General features: G+C 40.0%; 1 protein-coding gene across 1 annotated transcript in view; it reads left to right on the forward strand.

The window, feature by feature from the left end:
- Positions 1-16626, forward strand: part of LOC108406585 (LON peptidase N-terminal domain and RING finger protein 2-like) — a 36197-nt gene extending 19571 nt beyond the window's left edge. The window contains 13 exon segments of the mRNA XM_073214838.1: positions 27-188; positions 702-783; positions 786-901; positions 1267-1361; positions 1639-1676; positions 1679-1716; positions 1718-1753; positions 4928-4994; positions 4997-5045; positions 6256-6414; positions 7879-8041; positions 10278-10427; positions 13462-16626. Coding sequence (XP_073070939.1) covers positions 27-188; positions 702-783; positions 786-901; positions 1267-1361; positions 1639-1676; positions 1679-1716; positions 1718-1753; positions 4928-4994; positions 4997-5045; positions 6256-6414; positions 7879-8041; positions 10278-10427; positions 13462-13656 — 1350 coding nt within the window. The 3' untranslated portion in view covers positions 13657-16626.
- Positions 16627-17156: the final 530 nt, after the last annotated feature.

Genomic DNA, 17156 nt, shown 5'->3' on the forward strand with positions numbered 1-17156 from the left:
TTTTCTTCTTCTTGTCAATTTTATAGGTAATGTGTGAGGTGTCTTTCCCTGCTACAGAAAATATGCATCCAAATTTGACACCTTCCATCCAAAGCAGAATGTCTAACTCCCGATTAAAGGCTCAGTGTCACAGCCATATAAACAGCCAGCCTGCTCTGGATGAAGGTGGCAGCGCCGGCAGTTCTAAGGTATGAAGTGCCTGCCAGTATTATCTTGATTAAGGCGGCAATGCCTTAATTTTGAACACTGACAAGTTATTCAGACTGTAGCATTATATTAGAAGTACTTCTCCAGACAGGTCTAGTTCCTCAACCTGGAAGCTGGAGCTTTTAAAGGAAGTTGGCAAAAGTAATGACAATGACTGAACCTTGAAAGAAACTTTTAGAACATCTCCAAGCAACCTAAAATATCAGGAGACTTGAAATCATTTTGGCATGAAAAAAAGAAAGCAGAGGGATATTTGAATATATGAAGTTCAATGGACCTGTCTCAGGAAGATGTTATCCTGTATTTTCCCATGAAAAGAATGAAGTTCATCTTAGAAGTTAACAGATGAAACAAATTATGAAGGAAGAGTACAAGCCTCCTTTTTTCTAAGAAAAAAATGTTTTTAAGATTTCTAAGAAACAGTACTGTATGAATTTATATTTCTCTTCTGCTGTGATTTGTTTAATATTCAAAATTATTTTTTTCTCACCCAGAATCCATCTGAGAAATGTGATGTGTTTAGAAATGCCAGTTCTTCAGTTTTATATTTTATACTGGGTTTACACTTGGAGGAGGACATAAAGTGTTAGAAAGTATCTTTCCAATGGCACCCAGCACCCGTGTGAAGAGACAGCTTCCAAGTGATTTGGAAGATGCTCCTGACTTGAACGCCCTGGAAAAATTCCCAAGAAAGGTCAGTGAGCTATTCTGTCATGGAGTTGTGTGACTCCAGAGTGATACAATGTCAGCTAATCAATATATTTTTTTAAAGTTTTACAGAGGTAGTTAAAAATTAATAATAAAATGAATAACTAGATCAACTCTAGATTATAGAACAGTTTATTTGTTAAACCTACAAAGACTTAATAGTAAAAAAAAAAGGAGAAAAAGCTTAACTTTTATTTGTGCTTACTGCCTAGATGAATTATTGGGTAGGAATTCTTCCTGCCCACTGTGATTTGCATTGTGTAGCACATTTTATCCAGAGGAAATACAGTTATTGCATGCTCTTATCCAGATGTGCAAGTGTTAATGACAGCATTTAAAATTTTTTCAGAGGCAGTTTCCTCACCTCAAAGGAACATGAACCCTAATGCAGAAAGTGCAGAGTTCTCAATAGATGTACCTGACTTTGAGTGTGCCCTTTGCATGAGGTAGGATGACATAGAATTTATGCAACTCTTTGAAAAAATTCAGCCTTTCTGAATTTTGTATCCTAAACATATGGCCTTTGTATTATGAGAGAAATTATGTATACCTCAGTAATAATTGATTTCTAAAAATTTGGTAAGAAAGATAAATGGAAATGGATATGTGATTTCAAGAACAGTAAGGGAATTGACTAAGGGACTCATTATAAAATAAAGAGATTACTTGAAAATTTGTCTCTTGTGGACAGTTTTTGCCGAAAATTCGAGCTATTTTTTCCAGGTTGCTCTTAGAGCCTGTCCTGGCACCATGTGGACATACATTTGCCTAAAATGCCTTGAGCTCTGCCTCAACCATGCCCCCACATTGTCCACTGTGCACAGAAAAACTTTCCGAAGTAAGTATTTCTTGTGAAATGACGAGGCAGTTCAGCCCTGCTCTTCATCCCTCAGAAAGTGCACATTTCATGGGTTGGCTTTGCCTCTACCACCCATTTGTTGAAGAAATTAGGGTTTCTTCTGTCAAAGACAGGCCTTTTCCTGCCTCTCTAGATTCTCAAAGAATACACAGGGGAAGTTGAGAGACAGAAGCAACTAAATTTCAGGGAAATTTTCTGGCATGAATTTTAGCTGAGATATATACATAAATTTAACTTAAAAAAATTGAAGTATAGTTGATGTACAGTATTATATTGGTTTCAAGTACACAGCATAGTGATTTGGCAGTTATCTACATTATTAAATGCTCACTCCAACTATTTACAACATAGAAAGATGTTACAGTATTACTGATTATATTCTCTCTGTTGTACTTTGATGCCTGTGACTAATTTATATTATTGAGATTTTGTGCCTCTTTATCCCCCTCACATATTCACCCACCCACCCCAGTAGTTGAGATATATTGAAAATAGCTGATATAATTGGAACTCTTATGTGTCAATAATAAATAGCTGAGATAACATTACTGAGTCCTTATCGTATGTTAACCACAGAGGGTTCAGTTGATGTTAGGTGCACTTAGCGTGTGTGCCAGGAGTTTCCGTTTGCCCCACCCTCTGGTGGAGTCATATCAGGGTGCTCAGTTTTGCATAGGAGTGGAGACTTGACCTCTTCTGACTGCCTGGAAGCCCCTTTGGTGTGCCAGCAGTTGTGTCTTTTGTCTGAAATCAAAACCAGTAAAACTGAGGTCCCATGGGGGAAGCTTCTTAGTGATGTCTGACCCAAATGTGAACTGTTACATCCATGCATTAGGTATGGTGAATGCAGTAAACAACATTTAAAAGCTAAAGGCTTTCTGATTAACTTTTCAAATAGTGAATCTAAGTCAACTGTATTGCTCTCTGGTCTGGTGATCCCACTGACTTTTCACAAAGTAAGTTATTTAGCTTCTTGGGGAGGCAGGAATTTTTTTTTCTATCCACAGAATGATACTGATGATATTTGCCTTAATTACCTCCCAGAGATTAAACTCACTTAATGTATTTTAAATAAGACAAAGTATGTTTTTTAGGTGAAATTCATTTTTTAAATCAAACATTGTAAAGTAGATATTATATACTCAAGTGAATCTTTAAATAATCGTAACTTTTTAATTTACTGCTAAAACTTATTGAAATGAGCTACCATAATTGAAACGTTTCTAAAACATTATATGTACATACTTGATTTGTTAAATTGTATATATACTGGATCTTCCTACATTATCCAGGGTTCTCAGGAACATCAACCATCATACTATATGCTGTGTGTCATGATGGATGCTTTTGAGTCTACATGGCAGTCCCCTTTCGTGGCTCCTGTAGGCCCTACTCTATGGTATTTACTGTCTCTGCTGGCTAACAGCGATGTAGCCTGGCCTGCTGCCTTGTTTCACTCGTGCTTGTCTGGGCCAGTGAGCCTAGATGGCCCCCCTGATCTCAGAGAGTAAAATGCATGTCTTCACAACCACTGTTTGTAACACCCTTCACTCACTTTTGTATTCAGTGCTGTGTGATAAAGCCATGCCTGGAGGTGGGTACTAGAATATAAGCTCCTCAGGGACAGGGATGGCTTCTGTTATGTTTTCACACTATTTGCAATAACTAGAATGCATCCTAGAGGTTCAGGAAACCTTGCTGAATGAACAAATGAATGAAGGAATGAATGATTAATGCAAGCTATACACAGAGGGCCAGTGTTCCCGAAGTTAGAATATAATCCAATGAACTAAAATCCCAATTCATAATTTGATCTTTCTTTGATGGAGCTATCACTTCATGAGCTGAGACTTCCTCACTTGCATTGTTATAAACATGATCTTTATCAATTACCTGTGTATCTACAGAAATCTTGGTTGATACAATGCTAAGTAGTGTGAATTTTATTGTATCACCCATCAGTGAAAGGATACCATAAACTAACAGTATAAAATACCTCTGTCATTAATAATGAAAATTAGGAAGCAGGATTTTAAATTAAGTAAAACTTGTTTCTGCTAGTTATTCTGTTACTGAGGTTTTCAAACACAGCGGTTCCCAGAGGTTGAGCTCCTAGGTCTCAGTCACTTACAGCAGTACATGTAGCTCGTTTCCCACAAGCTAAAGGGAAGCTTGGCAGTATGTCTGGGACCCACCCAGGCATAAGTGTGTCAGAAATGTGGAGAGCCAGGCATGCACATGCTACCAAAGAAACAGCAGCATATGGAAGCCTAGCAGGCCTAGGGTCCCGGCTATGCCTCAGTGACTTTGCACTGGTCCCCCAACCTCGCTGAAACCTGGTTCCTTCATCGGTGCGCTGTAGATCATTCCCATCATGTAGTGCTGTCTCAAGGCCCAGCTTAACTTATACAGAGCATCTGCAAGTGGTGCCTAATATATGAGGAAGTCAGAGAAAAAGAGCTGTTATTTGCAAATTCATATGCCTGAGATGAAAACTGCACGCAGAGTTAACAGATCTTCAGTTGCAAACAAGCCTTCACCCACTGATCTAGCACTTTTAGTTCAGTTTCCACCAACTTCCCCTTCACATCCAGCTTTCATTCTTTGGTCCCTCACCCCCTTTCTCAATCCAAATAAAGTTAACTCTGCCTTTTGCCTGTGTCTGCACAGGTGACATAGCAAAGCTAGAGAAAACCCACAAAATTGAAAAGGTTGGTTTCAGTTTAAATTCACAATCTGAAATCCTAGACTTAGAACACTGCTTAGTTATTTTTACTAGGCTTCTCTGATAGCTTCAGGTTTTCACTTTCCTAGGTGATTATTTCACATTTCTCTCCTCTCCCAATATAGCCTCCTCACTTCCACCCCCGTCCCTGACATTAGGGTACTTGATTGGAAATGTACCCCATTTCCAAGGCAGACCTGTCCCCTCTCTCCTGCGGTGAACACCATCTCCTGCCCTTTCCTCAGGGTTGGATATGCCCTGTGCTCACCCCTACCCAAGGCTGCCCTCCGTGCTCTTGAGCCCCAGCTGGTGTCTTCTCAGAGACTTCGCCCGACCTCCATGTTGACCTTTCTGACCAGGAAGAGAGTTCTTTGTCCTGTAGAATTAGTTACCATATGGTTATTATTTAATATTTTCTTTTGTTACAGCTGTTGGCAAGCAGAAACTTTAATACAACTATTTTGGCCAAAGAATTAATATTTTGATATTTGTCAGACAAACTGATAGGAAGAGAATTTATGATGAAGAAATGATGGAATTGTCAAAGTAAGTCCTCATGGTATGTGCACTTGGTCTTGAGTTCAGGTTAAGGAAGAAAATCCTTGTCAACCATGAAGCTTTATCTGTTTGTTCTCCTCCTTGGCAGAGAAATTTGAAAGCCTCGAAATAGAAAAAAATGTTCATTGCTAAAAATTTATGCAAATTAATTGAAAGAGGTTGTCATAAATATTTCAAAAGTGTATTTGAACAAAATTATATAGTTCTTTCTGGTATCTAAATAACTGATACTGAATTTTTCAGAATTGAAAAGGCATGGTGTAAAGAAACAGAAGGGAGAACAGGATTGCCACTCAAAATAGGCTGGACAGTTGTTTTTTGTTGTTTAAAGTGATTAAAGTTTTGTATCGTAGTAGTCTTTGACTAGTGAAATCTTACAGTTCCTTCCATTTTTTTCTTTAGAACACATTACCTTTGATTACGAGATAGTTTTGCTTTTCATCAGAATTTTGTCCTTATTTATTTATTTTTATTGCAGTAGAATTGGCTTATAATATTTTATTAGTTTCAGGTGTATAATATAAAGATGTGATATTTGTGAATGTAAGTCTAGTTAACATCTGTCACCATACAACTAAAAAAACTTTCTTGTGATGAGAACTTTTAAGATCTGCTCTCTCAGCAACTTTCAAATATGCAGTATAATATTATTAATTATAGTCACCATTCTGTACATTACACCCCAGGACTTTTATAACTGAAGTTTGTACCTTTTGACCCTGTTTACTCATTTCATCCCATCTCCCACTCCACCTCTGGCAACCATCAATCTTATTTCTGTGTCCATGAGGTTGGTTTTGCTTTTTTTTTTTTAGTTCCCACACATAAATGAGATGATAAAATATTTGTCTTTCTCTGACTGACTTATTTCACTTCACCTAATACCCTCGAGGGCATCAGAACTTCTTTTTAGTGATCATGAACTATAACCTTTTCTAAGTAAACTAATGTAATTTGTTGTATTCTCTTTCGTCAGTTAAGTAAGACAGGCTGGGCAGGAAACCCGGGTGAGCTGAGAACATTCTCAGGCTGTGGTCCTTGGCTTTCTTTCCCCACTCAAGACAAAGGCAGGCCTGAAGTTTTTATTTTGTAAATGAGAAAATTGAGGTTGGCTTACATTTGCTGTTTTCAGTGACTCTCATCCTCCCCTCTGTTTCTAACACCTGCATCCCTGTTAACATTTTCCTCTGCCCTGCAGCCTGACCAGAGACGTCCCCATCTTTGTGTGTGCCATGGCCTTCCCCACCGTCCCATGTCCACTGCATGTCTTTGAGCCCCGCTATTGGCTTATGATAAGAAGATGCATGGAAACTGGCACCAAGTGGTTTGGCATGTGTTTATCTGCTGAGCACACAGGGTAAGATTTATCAGCATTCAAAAGGTACTACTTAACTGCAAAAATCTGTCATTTTCTTGAAGAATAATTAAGATGTGACTCCCATTAGATAACAAAGTATAAATTAATGGCCATCCATGATGTGATCCCAGCCTTCTTTCTAGCCTCACTGCTTACTCCTTTTTTTCAGACATCATCCTTGCTAGTCTACTATCATATCATCAGTTAATGTTTTCTAAATATAGTTTATGCTTCCATCCAAATACCTCCATGCTTCCCTCTGCCAACAGTTCTTTTCTAGCTCATCAATATACAGACAAATCCAGTCTAACTTCTAAGGTTTAAAAACATTGCTGCATCTTCCATGAAGTCTTTCTCTATGCACAGCCAGAAAAACCCATGGCACTTGATTTTTACCTCTCCTTGTTTTACATGATTTGTCTGGGGAAGATGTTACAAACCATCAGGCACCTCCTCTCCATGGGCTGCTCTGGGGGCTCTGGGTGCTTCCCATGTCTTGGCTTCCTGATCCCCTCAGGCTTTGTTGTTACCATGTGGTCATGATAAGGTCCCTGTATCCAAGTTCTAGCTGGTGGAGAAAAGGGGCACACATTACTATAGATCACACCTACTTCAAAGGAGGCTGGTAGAATCTAGTGATGGCTGTTTAGGGCCACCCACTAGATTCTACCATAAATACTATATATTCCATAAAAAGGAAAATATTTTTTAAAAGATATGTGTAGGACCTTTATGGGAAAACTTCTACAAACTCATTGAAAGATATTCAAGAAGATCTACATAAACAGAGAGAAATACCATGTTCATGGATGCATAGGCTCAATGTCATAGAGATGTCAGTTTTATTCAAATCAGTTTATCAATCCAAAGTAGTCACAGTCAACATCCCAAGAGGGTTTTAAATGGAATCACTCAAGCTGGCTTTAGAATCACTATGGAAAAGTAAAAGACCAAGACCATGATAGTTTAAAAGAATCCAGCTGAGCAAGATGGGAGACCATCCCTATAATAAGCTTAACATGTCATAGTATGTAGACCATTGGAATAGAATGCAGAGATGAAAACATCCACTCATATATGTATTCCAAATTTATAAATATTTTTGAGAAAAGGCAAACTGCTCAATAAAAGGTGCTCAGAAAATTAGTGGGTAATCCTAACAGGAAAAAAAAAAAAAAAACTCTGCCTTACACCAATCACACAAATTAACACATTTACATTTCCACTGTGAAATGTGAAAAAATATAAAAATGTCAAAGAGAAAATATTGGGGCCTATCTTTACAATTAGAAGTGGGGAAAGATTCTTTTTTTTAACACAAAAATGCTGAGAGCACATAGCATAAAGGAGGACACTATTTTGTTTGTATTTCTTATCCTTTAAGCTCCTGGCTTTAATCTAGGGAAAAAGAAGGACCTCCTATGTTTTTAAAATCACAGTCATTTCTCCTGACTGTCCTGTCAGGATTTCAGAGTGTGGCTGCATGCTGGAGATTAAGGACATCAGAACGTTTCCGGATGGAAGCTCAGTTGTGGACACAATTGGAATTAGTCGGTTCCGAGTTTTAAGCCACTGTCACAGGGATGGCTATAACACAGCGGACATTGAATATCTTGAAGATGAAAAGGTGAGGTTTATTTTACTGGTGTGTGTTTAGAGGTAAGGTGCCTTGTTTCCCTCTGTTTTGGAAACACTTGGTCAGAGTCTTTTGGCTATATTATTTCCTCAATTCATCACTTAAAATTTATTTTAAAATCTCAGTGGATTTTTAACTGAGTTGAAGCAGTGGAAAAATACTGTCCTCCTGTAAAGATTGCCTTTCACTGCACATTGTAAAATGCGTTTTGTGATTTGTTGTTTTGATGTTCTAGCCCAGGAATTGGCAGGCTTTTTTTGTGAAGTGTCCTACAGCAATAGTGTACTTTAGACTTTCCAGGTTATGCAGTCTCTGTCACAACTACTCCGCTCTGCTGTTATCACCCAGAATTATTTATGTGTCTGAAAGAAATATCTGAACACATATTTTGACATATTAACAAAATGCTTTGAAGGGGTATGAAAAAAACTTGTACAATGATGTCCACAGTGGTCTTTCTTTTTAATAGCCAACAATAAAAACAGCTCATGTGCTCATCAACAGTAAATTAACAGATAAATGAATTGGAATATTACTTGGCAGTGAAAAGGAAAGACCTCCTAATGCCCATACAACCTGGATGAATTGCATGGATGTTATACTAAGCCAGAGAAGGCAGACACACACAGCATGCACTGTGTGACCCCATTTATGTACTTCAGAGAGTGGTTGCAGAGTGGGAGAGTGGTGACTGGAAAGAGGAGGGAAGAGGCCTAGGTGATGGAGTGTTCTCCATCCTGTTTTTAGGATGGTGGTTACACTGGAGTGTAGAGTTGACAAAACTCAGCCAACAATTCAGATCTGTTCATTTTTTTGTATGTAATTTATGCTGCAACAGAAACATTAAAATATTTAGAAGGAGGAGGTCCTCAGAATTATTGTATTCCTCTTGAATTTTCTGGGTCACATTTAGAAATGGGGAAAGTGAGAGTCTTCAGGTATCTCACATGACACTAGAAGTCATTTTGAGAACAATGATGTACATTTGTGTCAGCTGTGAGTAGAGGCACATCCACAGTGCCAGCTGTGTCTCTGTGCCAGCTGCTGTTCCTGGTTGTCTGTGAGCACAGGGCCTCGCAGTGCAGAGGAGCAGAGCTCAGCAAGATGAGCTCTAAGGTCCTGGCTTTAAAGGATGAGACCAAATGTATTCCTCGGGGTCCCTCTGCTGCAGTGATCACAGATCTGATGGGAGGGTTTACTGACTGTTGTGGTTGGTGGCTTTTAGGAATGTAACTTTTTTTTTTATTGGAACTCAAATAGCTACAACGTGAAATAATTTTAGTTTTGATTTAAAGAAAACCCTCTACTGCATATGAGTATTTGATTCATTGGAATCAAATTGAGAATGGGTGTGTGCATTGTATCTAATTTCTCAGTTCACTCAAGTTTTCAGAGATACTGGCATTTTATAACTAGAAAGGACCTGGATGGCTTACCCCGTTTTTATAGATGAGAAAATTCTGCCCTTAGGAAGCTAAACAACTGGCTGCAATTCACACACGGGAGTCAGTGATGAAACCAGAGCAAACCTGGGTCCCCTGGTCCCCAGCCCAGTACCTTTCCCAGCCAGGCATTCCTAAGCAGAACTGGGACATACTTAAAACAAGTGACCTAACAGTGAATAGGTACCCAGAAGCAAAGCAGGGTGAATCTGAAGTGCCAGGGCCTGCCACCCACATAAGGCCTATGCAGCCTGTGCACCGCGGCTGTAACCTGGTCTTTGAAATGCAGTTTAATGACATTGAATACAATTTTTAAAATGTCTAATGTTTTCCCTTGGTAATTCTACTTCTGGGAAACTGTCTTGAAGAGATGACAGCCCTTTCTCTTACCAAAAAAAAACAATGAAAATAAACAAACCCAAACCCATTTGCATTTTTAATATTCATATTATTTTTTAAAGATATTTTTTATGTGAAGGACTGAGTTAATTATGGGGTATCTCAAATATTGCATATAGCCATTGAAAATTATTCACAACTACATGGTTTATGTGCCTATACTGTTAGGAGAAAAATCAGGATGTTATAGACAAGACAGGGTAGCTAGATCTCTACTATTCAAGAAGCACGGATTCCTGTGTTGAGCATATATCATGTTTATAAAACACTAATGACTCATCAAGGGAATTGATGCCATGAATCTGCTTAGTGGATGTGGGGGAGGTAACTGTTTTTCATGTACAATAATGAATTGTTAAAAAGGTCACCGCTTTTTCCTTGATCAGGTAGAAGGTCCAGAGTATGAAGAACTGACCACCCTTCATGACTCAGTTTATCCGCAGTCTGTCTCCTGGTTCACATCACTTCAGGATCACATGAAAGAACAGATTTTAAGCCATTTTGGGTTAATGCCAGACAAGGAACCTGAGCCTCCAGTATATTCTCCTTTTTTCTCTTCCAACACTGTTATTGCTTGCTAAGACACATTATTCTGAAGGAAAATTAGGCAGTTCTATGCTACATGGATCCAACATAATTGCTTATGATCCATTCATTTATGAACAGCCCAGAGAAGCACAGTATAGTAGCATGTGCCTTTTGGGACAAAACAGTAAATGTTTTCTGATTAATACCACATAAAGGCCATTTCTTTTCTATCAAAAGTCAGTTTATTCTGTCATGTTTTATGCTTTCATTCCTCTCACCAACATTGTAAGATTTCGGTGGTAATGTTTAGTGTATTGGCCTGAGCTCTGCATGCTTTGCACACACTATGGCCTTGACCCAGCACACGGGTGTTAATAGTGATGAGAAAAGTCCCCTGGCTCTCCTTACTCCCTGCCCCCAGTCCAGCCCTGCTGGCTTTCTCTGGTGCTCCCCACGAGTGCTATGAGGGATTCGGTTCCTTAGGCAATGACTGGGCTTCAGGTCTGTGATGCTTTCCGAAGTGCAAATGATCCTCCTCCCCTGTGTCTGGGTGACAGAGCCCGGCAGGGGGGGATCAGGCTTGTGACTGGGAGCGTGTAGTTCCTCCTCCTGCGCGCGCCCACCTGCCTTAGAGAAAGGGACAGGACCAGCCCTCAGCAGATTAGGGCAAGATGAAATGTCTTCTGTGCCTTTTCCAACCATTTTTATGCTTCTTTTTCTTGTCTCTTAGGGGCTTCTGTCTTGTACCCCCTGACTTTTCCAAACTCAGGATGGTGCTTTGGGCCAAAAACTGCTCTTCCTCACCCTCCGCTCTCCTACAGCCCCTCCTCCTACTCCGCCCTGCCTCTCTGATTCAGAAAGTAAGGTGATTGACTCGAATTAAGGCACGGATCAATCTTTTATTCTAGGGATTTCTGCTTATTACTCAAATTAACCTCTAACTGGGAGATATATTGATTTTCTACTACTGCTGTAAGATACCACACAAATGTAGTAGCTTAGAACGATAGAAGTTCTCAGAGTTCTGGAGGTGAAATGTCCCCACCAGACCTCACTCCGCTTTGACCAAGGTGAGGGCAGGACCTTAGTCCTTTCTGGAGGTTCCACAGGGGAGTCTGTTTTCTTGCCTTTTTTAGCTTCTAAAGGCTGCTGGCATTCCCTGGCTCTTGCCCCTTCCTCATCTCCCAAGCCAGAGCATTGCATCTCTCCTAAAGACCGTTCTCCTAGTCATGTTTCCCTCTGACCACAGTGCAGGAAACTTCTCTGCTTCAAGGGCCTGGGTGATGAGGTTGAGCCCATTGGGAAAATCCAGCATAATCTCCCCACCTCAGGGTCCTTAATCACCTCAGCAAAGTCCCTTTGGCCATGTGGGCACCATGTTCACAGGCGTCAGTGGTTAGGGGATAGACACCTTTGGGACACCATGTGTCTTCCTGCCACAGGATTTTAGGTAGTATATGGGAGGTGTTTTCATGCCAAGTCTCTTCTCCCTAAGCTTGATATTCAGCTTTTTCCCACTGTGTAAGATGAGCAGGTAAAGGAGAGTTTTCTCCAACATTTTTACCTTCTTCCTTGGGAGAGAATTTGGTACCTTCCTCACAGTGACTTGGGCTGCCCTGTGCCTTGGGCGGTACTGTTACTTCTGATCTTTCAGCGAAACCTTCCTCACCCTAAGCTGAGGTGACTCCAGAGTCCGCTATCCCAGTTTCCAACTGGGATTCTGCCTACCTTCGGCATGGGAGTGGAGGGGAATCCAAGACACCGGCAGCAAGAAAGCCTGGATATCTTGGCTGCAGGCCCAGGAATATGGACAGCTTTACGATCAGCTTTTGCCTATAGCTCAGTCCACAATCCAATACTTTTTGATTAAGTATTTTGTGTTGGTTTCAGCCAATGGATAGTGAAGCTCTCAGCCAGAAATGCCTGGGGGCCCTGGTGAGCTTTCCACAGACATCTCCCCTTTCCAAATGTTAGTTACCACTGGGCCAACCCTTGTGGTTCTTACTGTGATTGTAGGACACCCTTCAGCAACAACCATTGACAACTTTGAAAAAACAGGTTTATTATTCACAAGACCTGGAAATTCCACAGCACACCTGGGGCTGTACCCAAGGTCACGGGTAGAGAGTGTGCACGGGCTGGGGATTCTGCTTTTATTGAGGTCCAGAGTAGGATTCTAGGGGTTCACTCTTCATTTGTGAATTTAAAACAAGAGTTGGAATTTAAAGCACTGGAAGAGAAAAAAAACAAGTGGCTCTGACGGACAGTTACCAAAACCAACCAATATCTTCAAAACAAAGGAGCCTTAGTCCAGGGAGGTGACCTGGTTCTTTATCTAGACCTGTGACTGGTGGTGTTTATTCAGCATAACAGCTGTGGAATAGATGCCTTGGCAATCAAAGCTTAAGTCAGGCATTTGTATCATAAAAAATAAGAAAACCACCACTGTTAGGGCTTACATGCCATTATGTGAAATAAAGGCTGTCAGCACAGTAATTCTTATACATGTAATTTGTAGTAACCCCATATATATACAATTAACACTGGCATGTAGATGTTCCATATATATATATATACACACACACACACACACCTTTGTCACATTTACTTTAATACAAGATTTATTTTATTATAACACTCAAACTAAGCAGGCAAATCTACTTAATATTATGCTTATATAGTGTTTTTAAAACGTGACAACCCGGAACATTGGAAAGGACAAGTAACAATTACAGCTCCCTCTTCTGGCCGGGCTATATTCTTCACTAGCGCTTAGAACAGAAGCAACTAATTCATAGAATGTCCCTTGTGGAAGATGCTTCTCTTTGCAAGTTCTTCCTTTTGTGAGTTCCCTCACACTTCCCTGTGTAATGTAAAAGTATATTTTGTATTTTAAGGTCTGGGTAAATTTGCAAGTAGACCTAAAATAGGAGGTGGCGTTTAATTCTTGCTCATATGTCTGGTGGTGGAACAAAGAACACTGAGAGAACAGGCTTGTATTTTAGGCTATAATGTTGTATTTTCATTTCATTTCTTTTGCAGAGTAATGCTAGTGGTCCCACTTGGTCCTGGTGGGTCCTGGCAGTGTTGCCACTGGAACGCAAGGCTCAGCTGGCCATCCTCGGCATGACCTCGCATAGAGAGCGTCTCCTTGCCATTGGGTGAATATTAGTCATCATCACACATAAGATGAATAGTCGGCAAGAGCTGGGTGATAGCAGGGCAAGAAATAATTGATTTTCTTTCTCTGCCAAGGTTTCTGGAGGCCCTTGTACTTTTATGAGGAGTGCCAGACTGGACAATTAACGTCCCATTCATCACGCTTTGCAGAATGCTTGTTGATAGGGTCGCAAAATGGAGCACTGAGCAAACACTGCTTCCTACTCCAAAGTTTAAAAGTCTGTGCCTGGTGGAATCTGCCTTTATACAAAGTTGGCCTGAAGTTTACGTGGAGCCCATGGTCAGAAAACAACCTGAGAAAAATCTGAAAGCAGATGCTTCTTGTGTGCAGTTTACTGATACCACATATGTTTGACACGTGGTTTAGGTTTTGTAAGAAGGAAGAAATCCCTTCCCAGTAAAGTATCTTGCTACACCAGATGGGAACAGCATGCTTCAGCAGCTAGACAGGAAGGGGGCAGTCATGTTGTTATCAGGAAGCAGATTTCTCAGAGCACAGGCTACCTGAAACTGGGCTTAGGGTTTGTGTGTCACTGTAAACTTGTTTGTGAAACTGAGGAATCAAACCGTTTTCCAGTTCAGGAGCCAAAATCAGTTCTTACCCAAGAAGTAGTAGCTACTCGATAGAACTGTGTGTTATATCCTGTGGTAATTCGGGTATTTAAGTTGCATGTTGTAATAAAATGAATATAAAAATACAAAAAGGTGTAACTTGAGTAAGAAAAATCTGAGATAGTTTAGTTCATTTGCGCATGTATATATACACAAAGAATGAGCAAAAGTGAACTAAAACAGCATAATCCTGTTTCTTTAATGCAACAGACACTGAACATTTAGGAAATAGTCATCTTTCTACTAGGATTTGCATTAAAAACTAGGCTCACCAAGTAAATTTGCATTCACCATCCATCCATTTATATATGAAGACGTTATTAAGCTGCTATGAAATGGAAATCTACCTATTGCAGGAAAATATATGAGGAGAAGACATGTAAGGAGAGAACAGTTTGTATGAGATGTAAGTACTTGGCAAGTTTTTCTACAACCCTAACCTAAAAATTGTCTTTAGTTTTTTTGGGGGGATAGGGAAAAGAGGTGGTTCAATGATCAGAACAGGTGTTATCTATTAAAGAAGAATATGTATAACTTCCAGTCTCTAAAGCATGTTGGTTATATTTCCTGGAATAACCATTCGGACCTGTGGTGCTGAGCGGCTCTCACTCGCAGACCCAGCTGATGCCTTCGGTTGGCATCTTGGTCTCTGAAGCGGAGCCTCTTCACTGAAGGATGATGAGAACCAGACTAAGGAGTGAACCGCAGCTGTAAGGTTTGCTGTATTCACTCAAGGTGTGTGAGGTTTGAGTTTAAAAAACATATATTTCATAATACCAAGTGGTGGCTTACCAATATATCAAGCATTTTATTAGACTTTATAATAGTATTTCTTCTTAATTGTAGGAATTTTCCATAGCTAAAACTCAGTTTCACCATGGGAGTGAGAAAATACTGTTCTTAGTTACAAGTTACAAAGAGAAAACTTGGTTGGAAAAATATTTTCCAGTCGGATATTGCCAGCGCTTCATTTATGGTGAATCTCAAATCTCATCTTGAATGTGGGTTAAAGGCGGTTTGGCCAAATAATTTCCAAACTATTTTATTAATTCAAGCATTGGCAATAGCCTTTAACATTCTTTGGCATTATACCCTAACTTGCTCATCTGAAAGCGAGCAAAGCTGCATTTAGTTTGCCAGATCTTTATTAGAAAAGGGTCATGAAAGTGGGTTTGCACTGATTATTCCCTGTCTCTTTTAGAAAATCTTCTTCTACCTTAAAGTCAAGTCATTGCTGTTTGAATTTGGGAGTGTCTATCTAACCATGTGATCATAGTTTCCCTAGGAGCCTTCCTGAAGTTTCTGTGCTGAGAGTATTAGAGCTTTCTCCATAACAACTGGATGCTGCTCTCAACCTCCCTCAGCAAATGTCGTAAGTGGTATAGTTTAACTGGTATAGTTGTTTAAGCAGAACCATTAAGCTTTCTCTTCCTGGTTGTGCTTGCCTCTGTCTGAGTTGTCATCTCTTTGGGAGTGCTCTTACATAAAAACCTGTTAAACAGTAATGGCACAGCCTAGAGCAACAAAAGCTTTGGTTGGTTTGTTTTTTGGCCCCAAAAGGAAATGACCACCATCACGTCATACCCTGTCCTGCATCAAACCCCACATAGTTCAAAGTGGGAGGAGCTGGGTACTTCCTGGGCACTTAGTGACATTGTTTGTCAGGAAGTTGAACCAAAGAAAGTATACCCCAAGTCCTATTATGAGGAAGTGTCCTTTTATAAGTTAATGAAAGAAAGAAACCCAAACTCCAGTTTGCTGCAAATCCAGCTGAAGCAGAACAATCCCCTCCTCCTCTGCCTGTCCCTCTTTTTAAGGATTTCTCAGAAAGTACCACAATCTCTTGGGCAAAGTAAGAGCATTCCAGTTCCGTGTTTCCAAAAATCTTCTGACACCGATGCTCTAGTTATGTTAGAATAAAAACCAGTCTACTTAGGGGAGTAGCAGTGTGGGGGAGTGACTGCTCTGTAAGCACAGGACTTGACATGCAGTGCACTCTGTTAGGTGTTTTTTCATCCCTCGAGTGGCTTGACTCAGTTCCCTCCCTGCCTGCATCTTTGAAATGCAGCTGACATCCTGACCAGCAGTATTCTGAAATCCTATGAGATATATAGGGCATCACATCCCATATGTTGTCCCTGTCTTCAGAATTGAAAGAATATCTTCTAAAGTGCCATATGAAGACAGTTTAAAATTTTAAGGATTTCTAGGCAACCACAGTAAATTTTAACTAATTCATGTGTCAAAATTTGGAGTGCAGTCGCATTTCAAAACCACAGAAATGTCCTTCTTTTAACTGTCGCCCTGCCCAGACCAAAACAAAAACTGTTTAATAACTTGTATCTCGACCCTTAACATATGTCAAGTCTTAACACAGGACTTTTGAATCATCAATAAACAAAGTTATACCACGAACTATCATGTGTCATAGGATTATTTGAAAATTGGCAGTTGTTAACAATCAAAAATGTACCACCATCTGACCTCAGCTGTATTATATAGGCGTCATTAGTATTTTTAAGTTGCTTTCAGAAGTACTCCTCTGTTTCTTCTGCTTCCTTTCTTTTTTTTGTGTTTTCCCACCACTTAAATTACTTTGGTAAAAACTACTCTTTATACTGTCAATCAAATAAGAGAGAAATGTCTGAAAGATAGGAAGAAGATAGTAGTGTGTTAGGAGGAAAATAAATATGGGTGACTGCTTTTTGTTTAATGAGTTTTATTTTTCCCAGGCACACCTGTGGAGTAGAGGTCCTCCTCCCCTTTTAACATGGATAGCAGTGGTAGCCTGCAGCAAGCTCTTCTCCTTTAGCACCGTCCTTACAAAATGCCCTGTTATGGCCCACTAAAACCAAATTCCCGGGGAAGCTAGAACTGAATGGGGAGTGTGGCTGTGCCAGCCACACACAAGGGGGAAATGGAACCCTGAATGTTGTGAAATATCA

The sequence above is a fragment of the Manis javanica genome, chromosome 1 (genome assembly GCF_040802235.1).
Source record: "Manis javanica isolate MJ-LG chromosome 1, MJ_LKY, whole genome shotgun sequence".
Taxonomy (NCBI): Eukaryota; Metazoa; Chordata; class Mammalia; order Pholidota; family Manidae; genus Manis; species Manis javanica.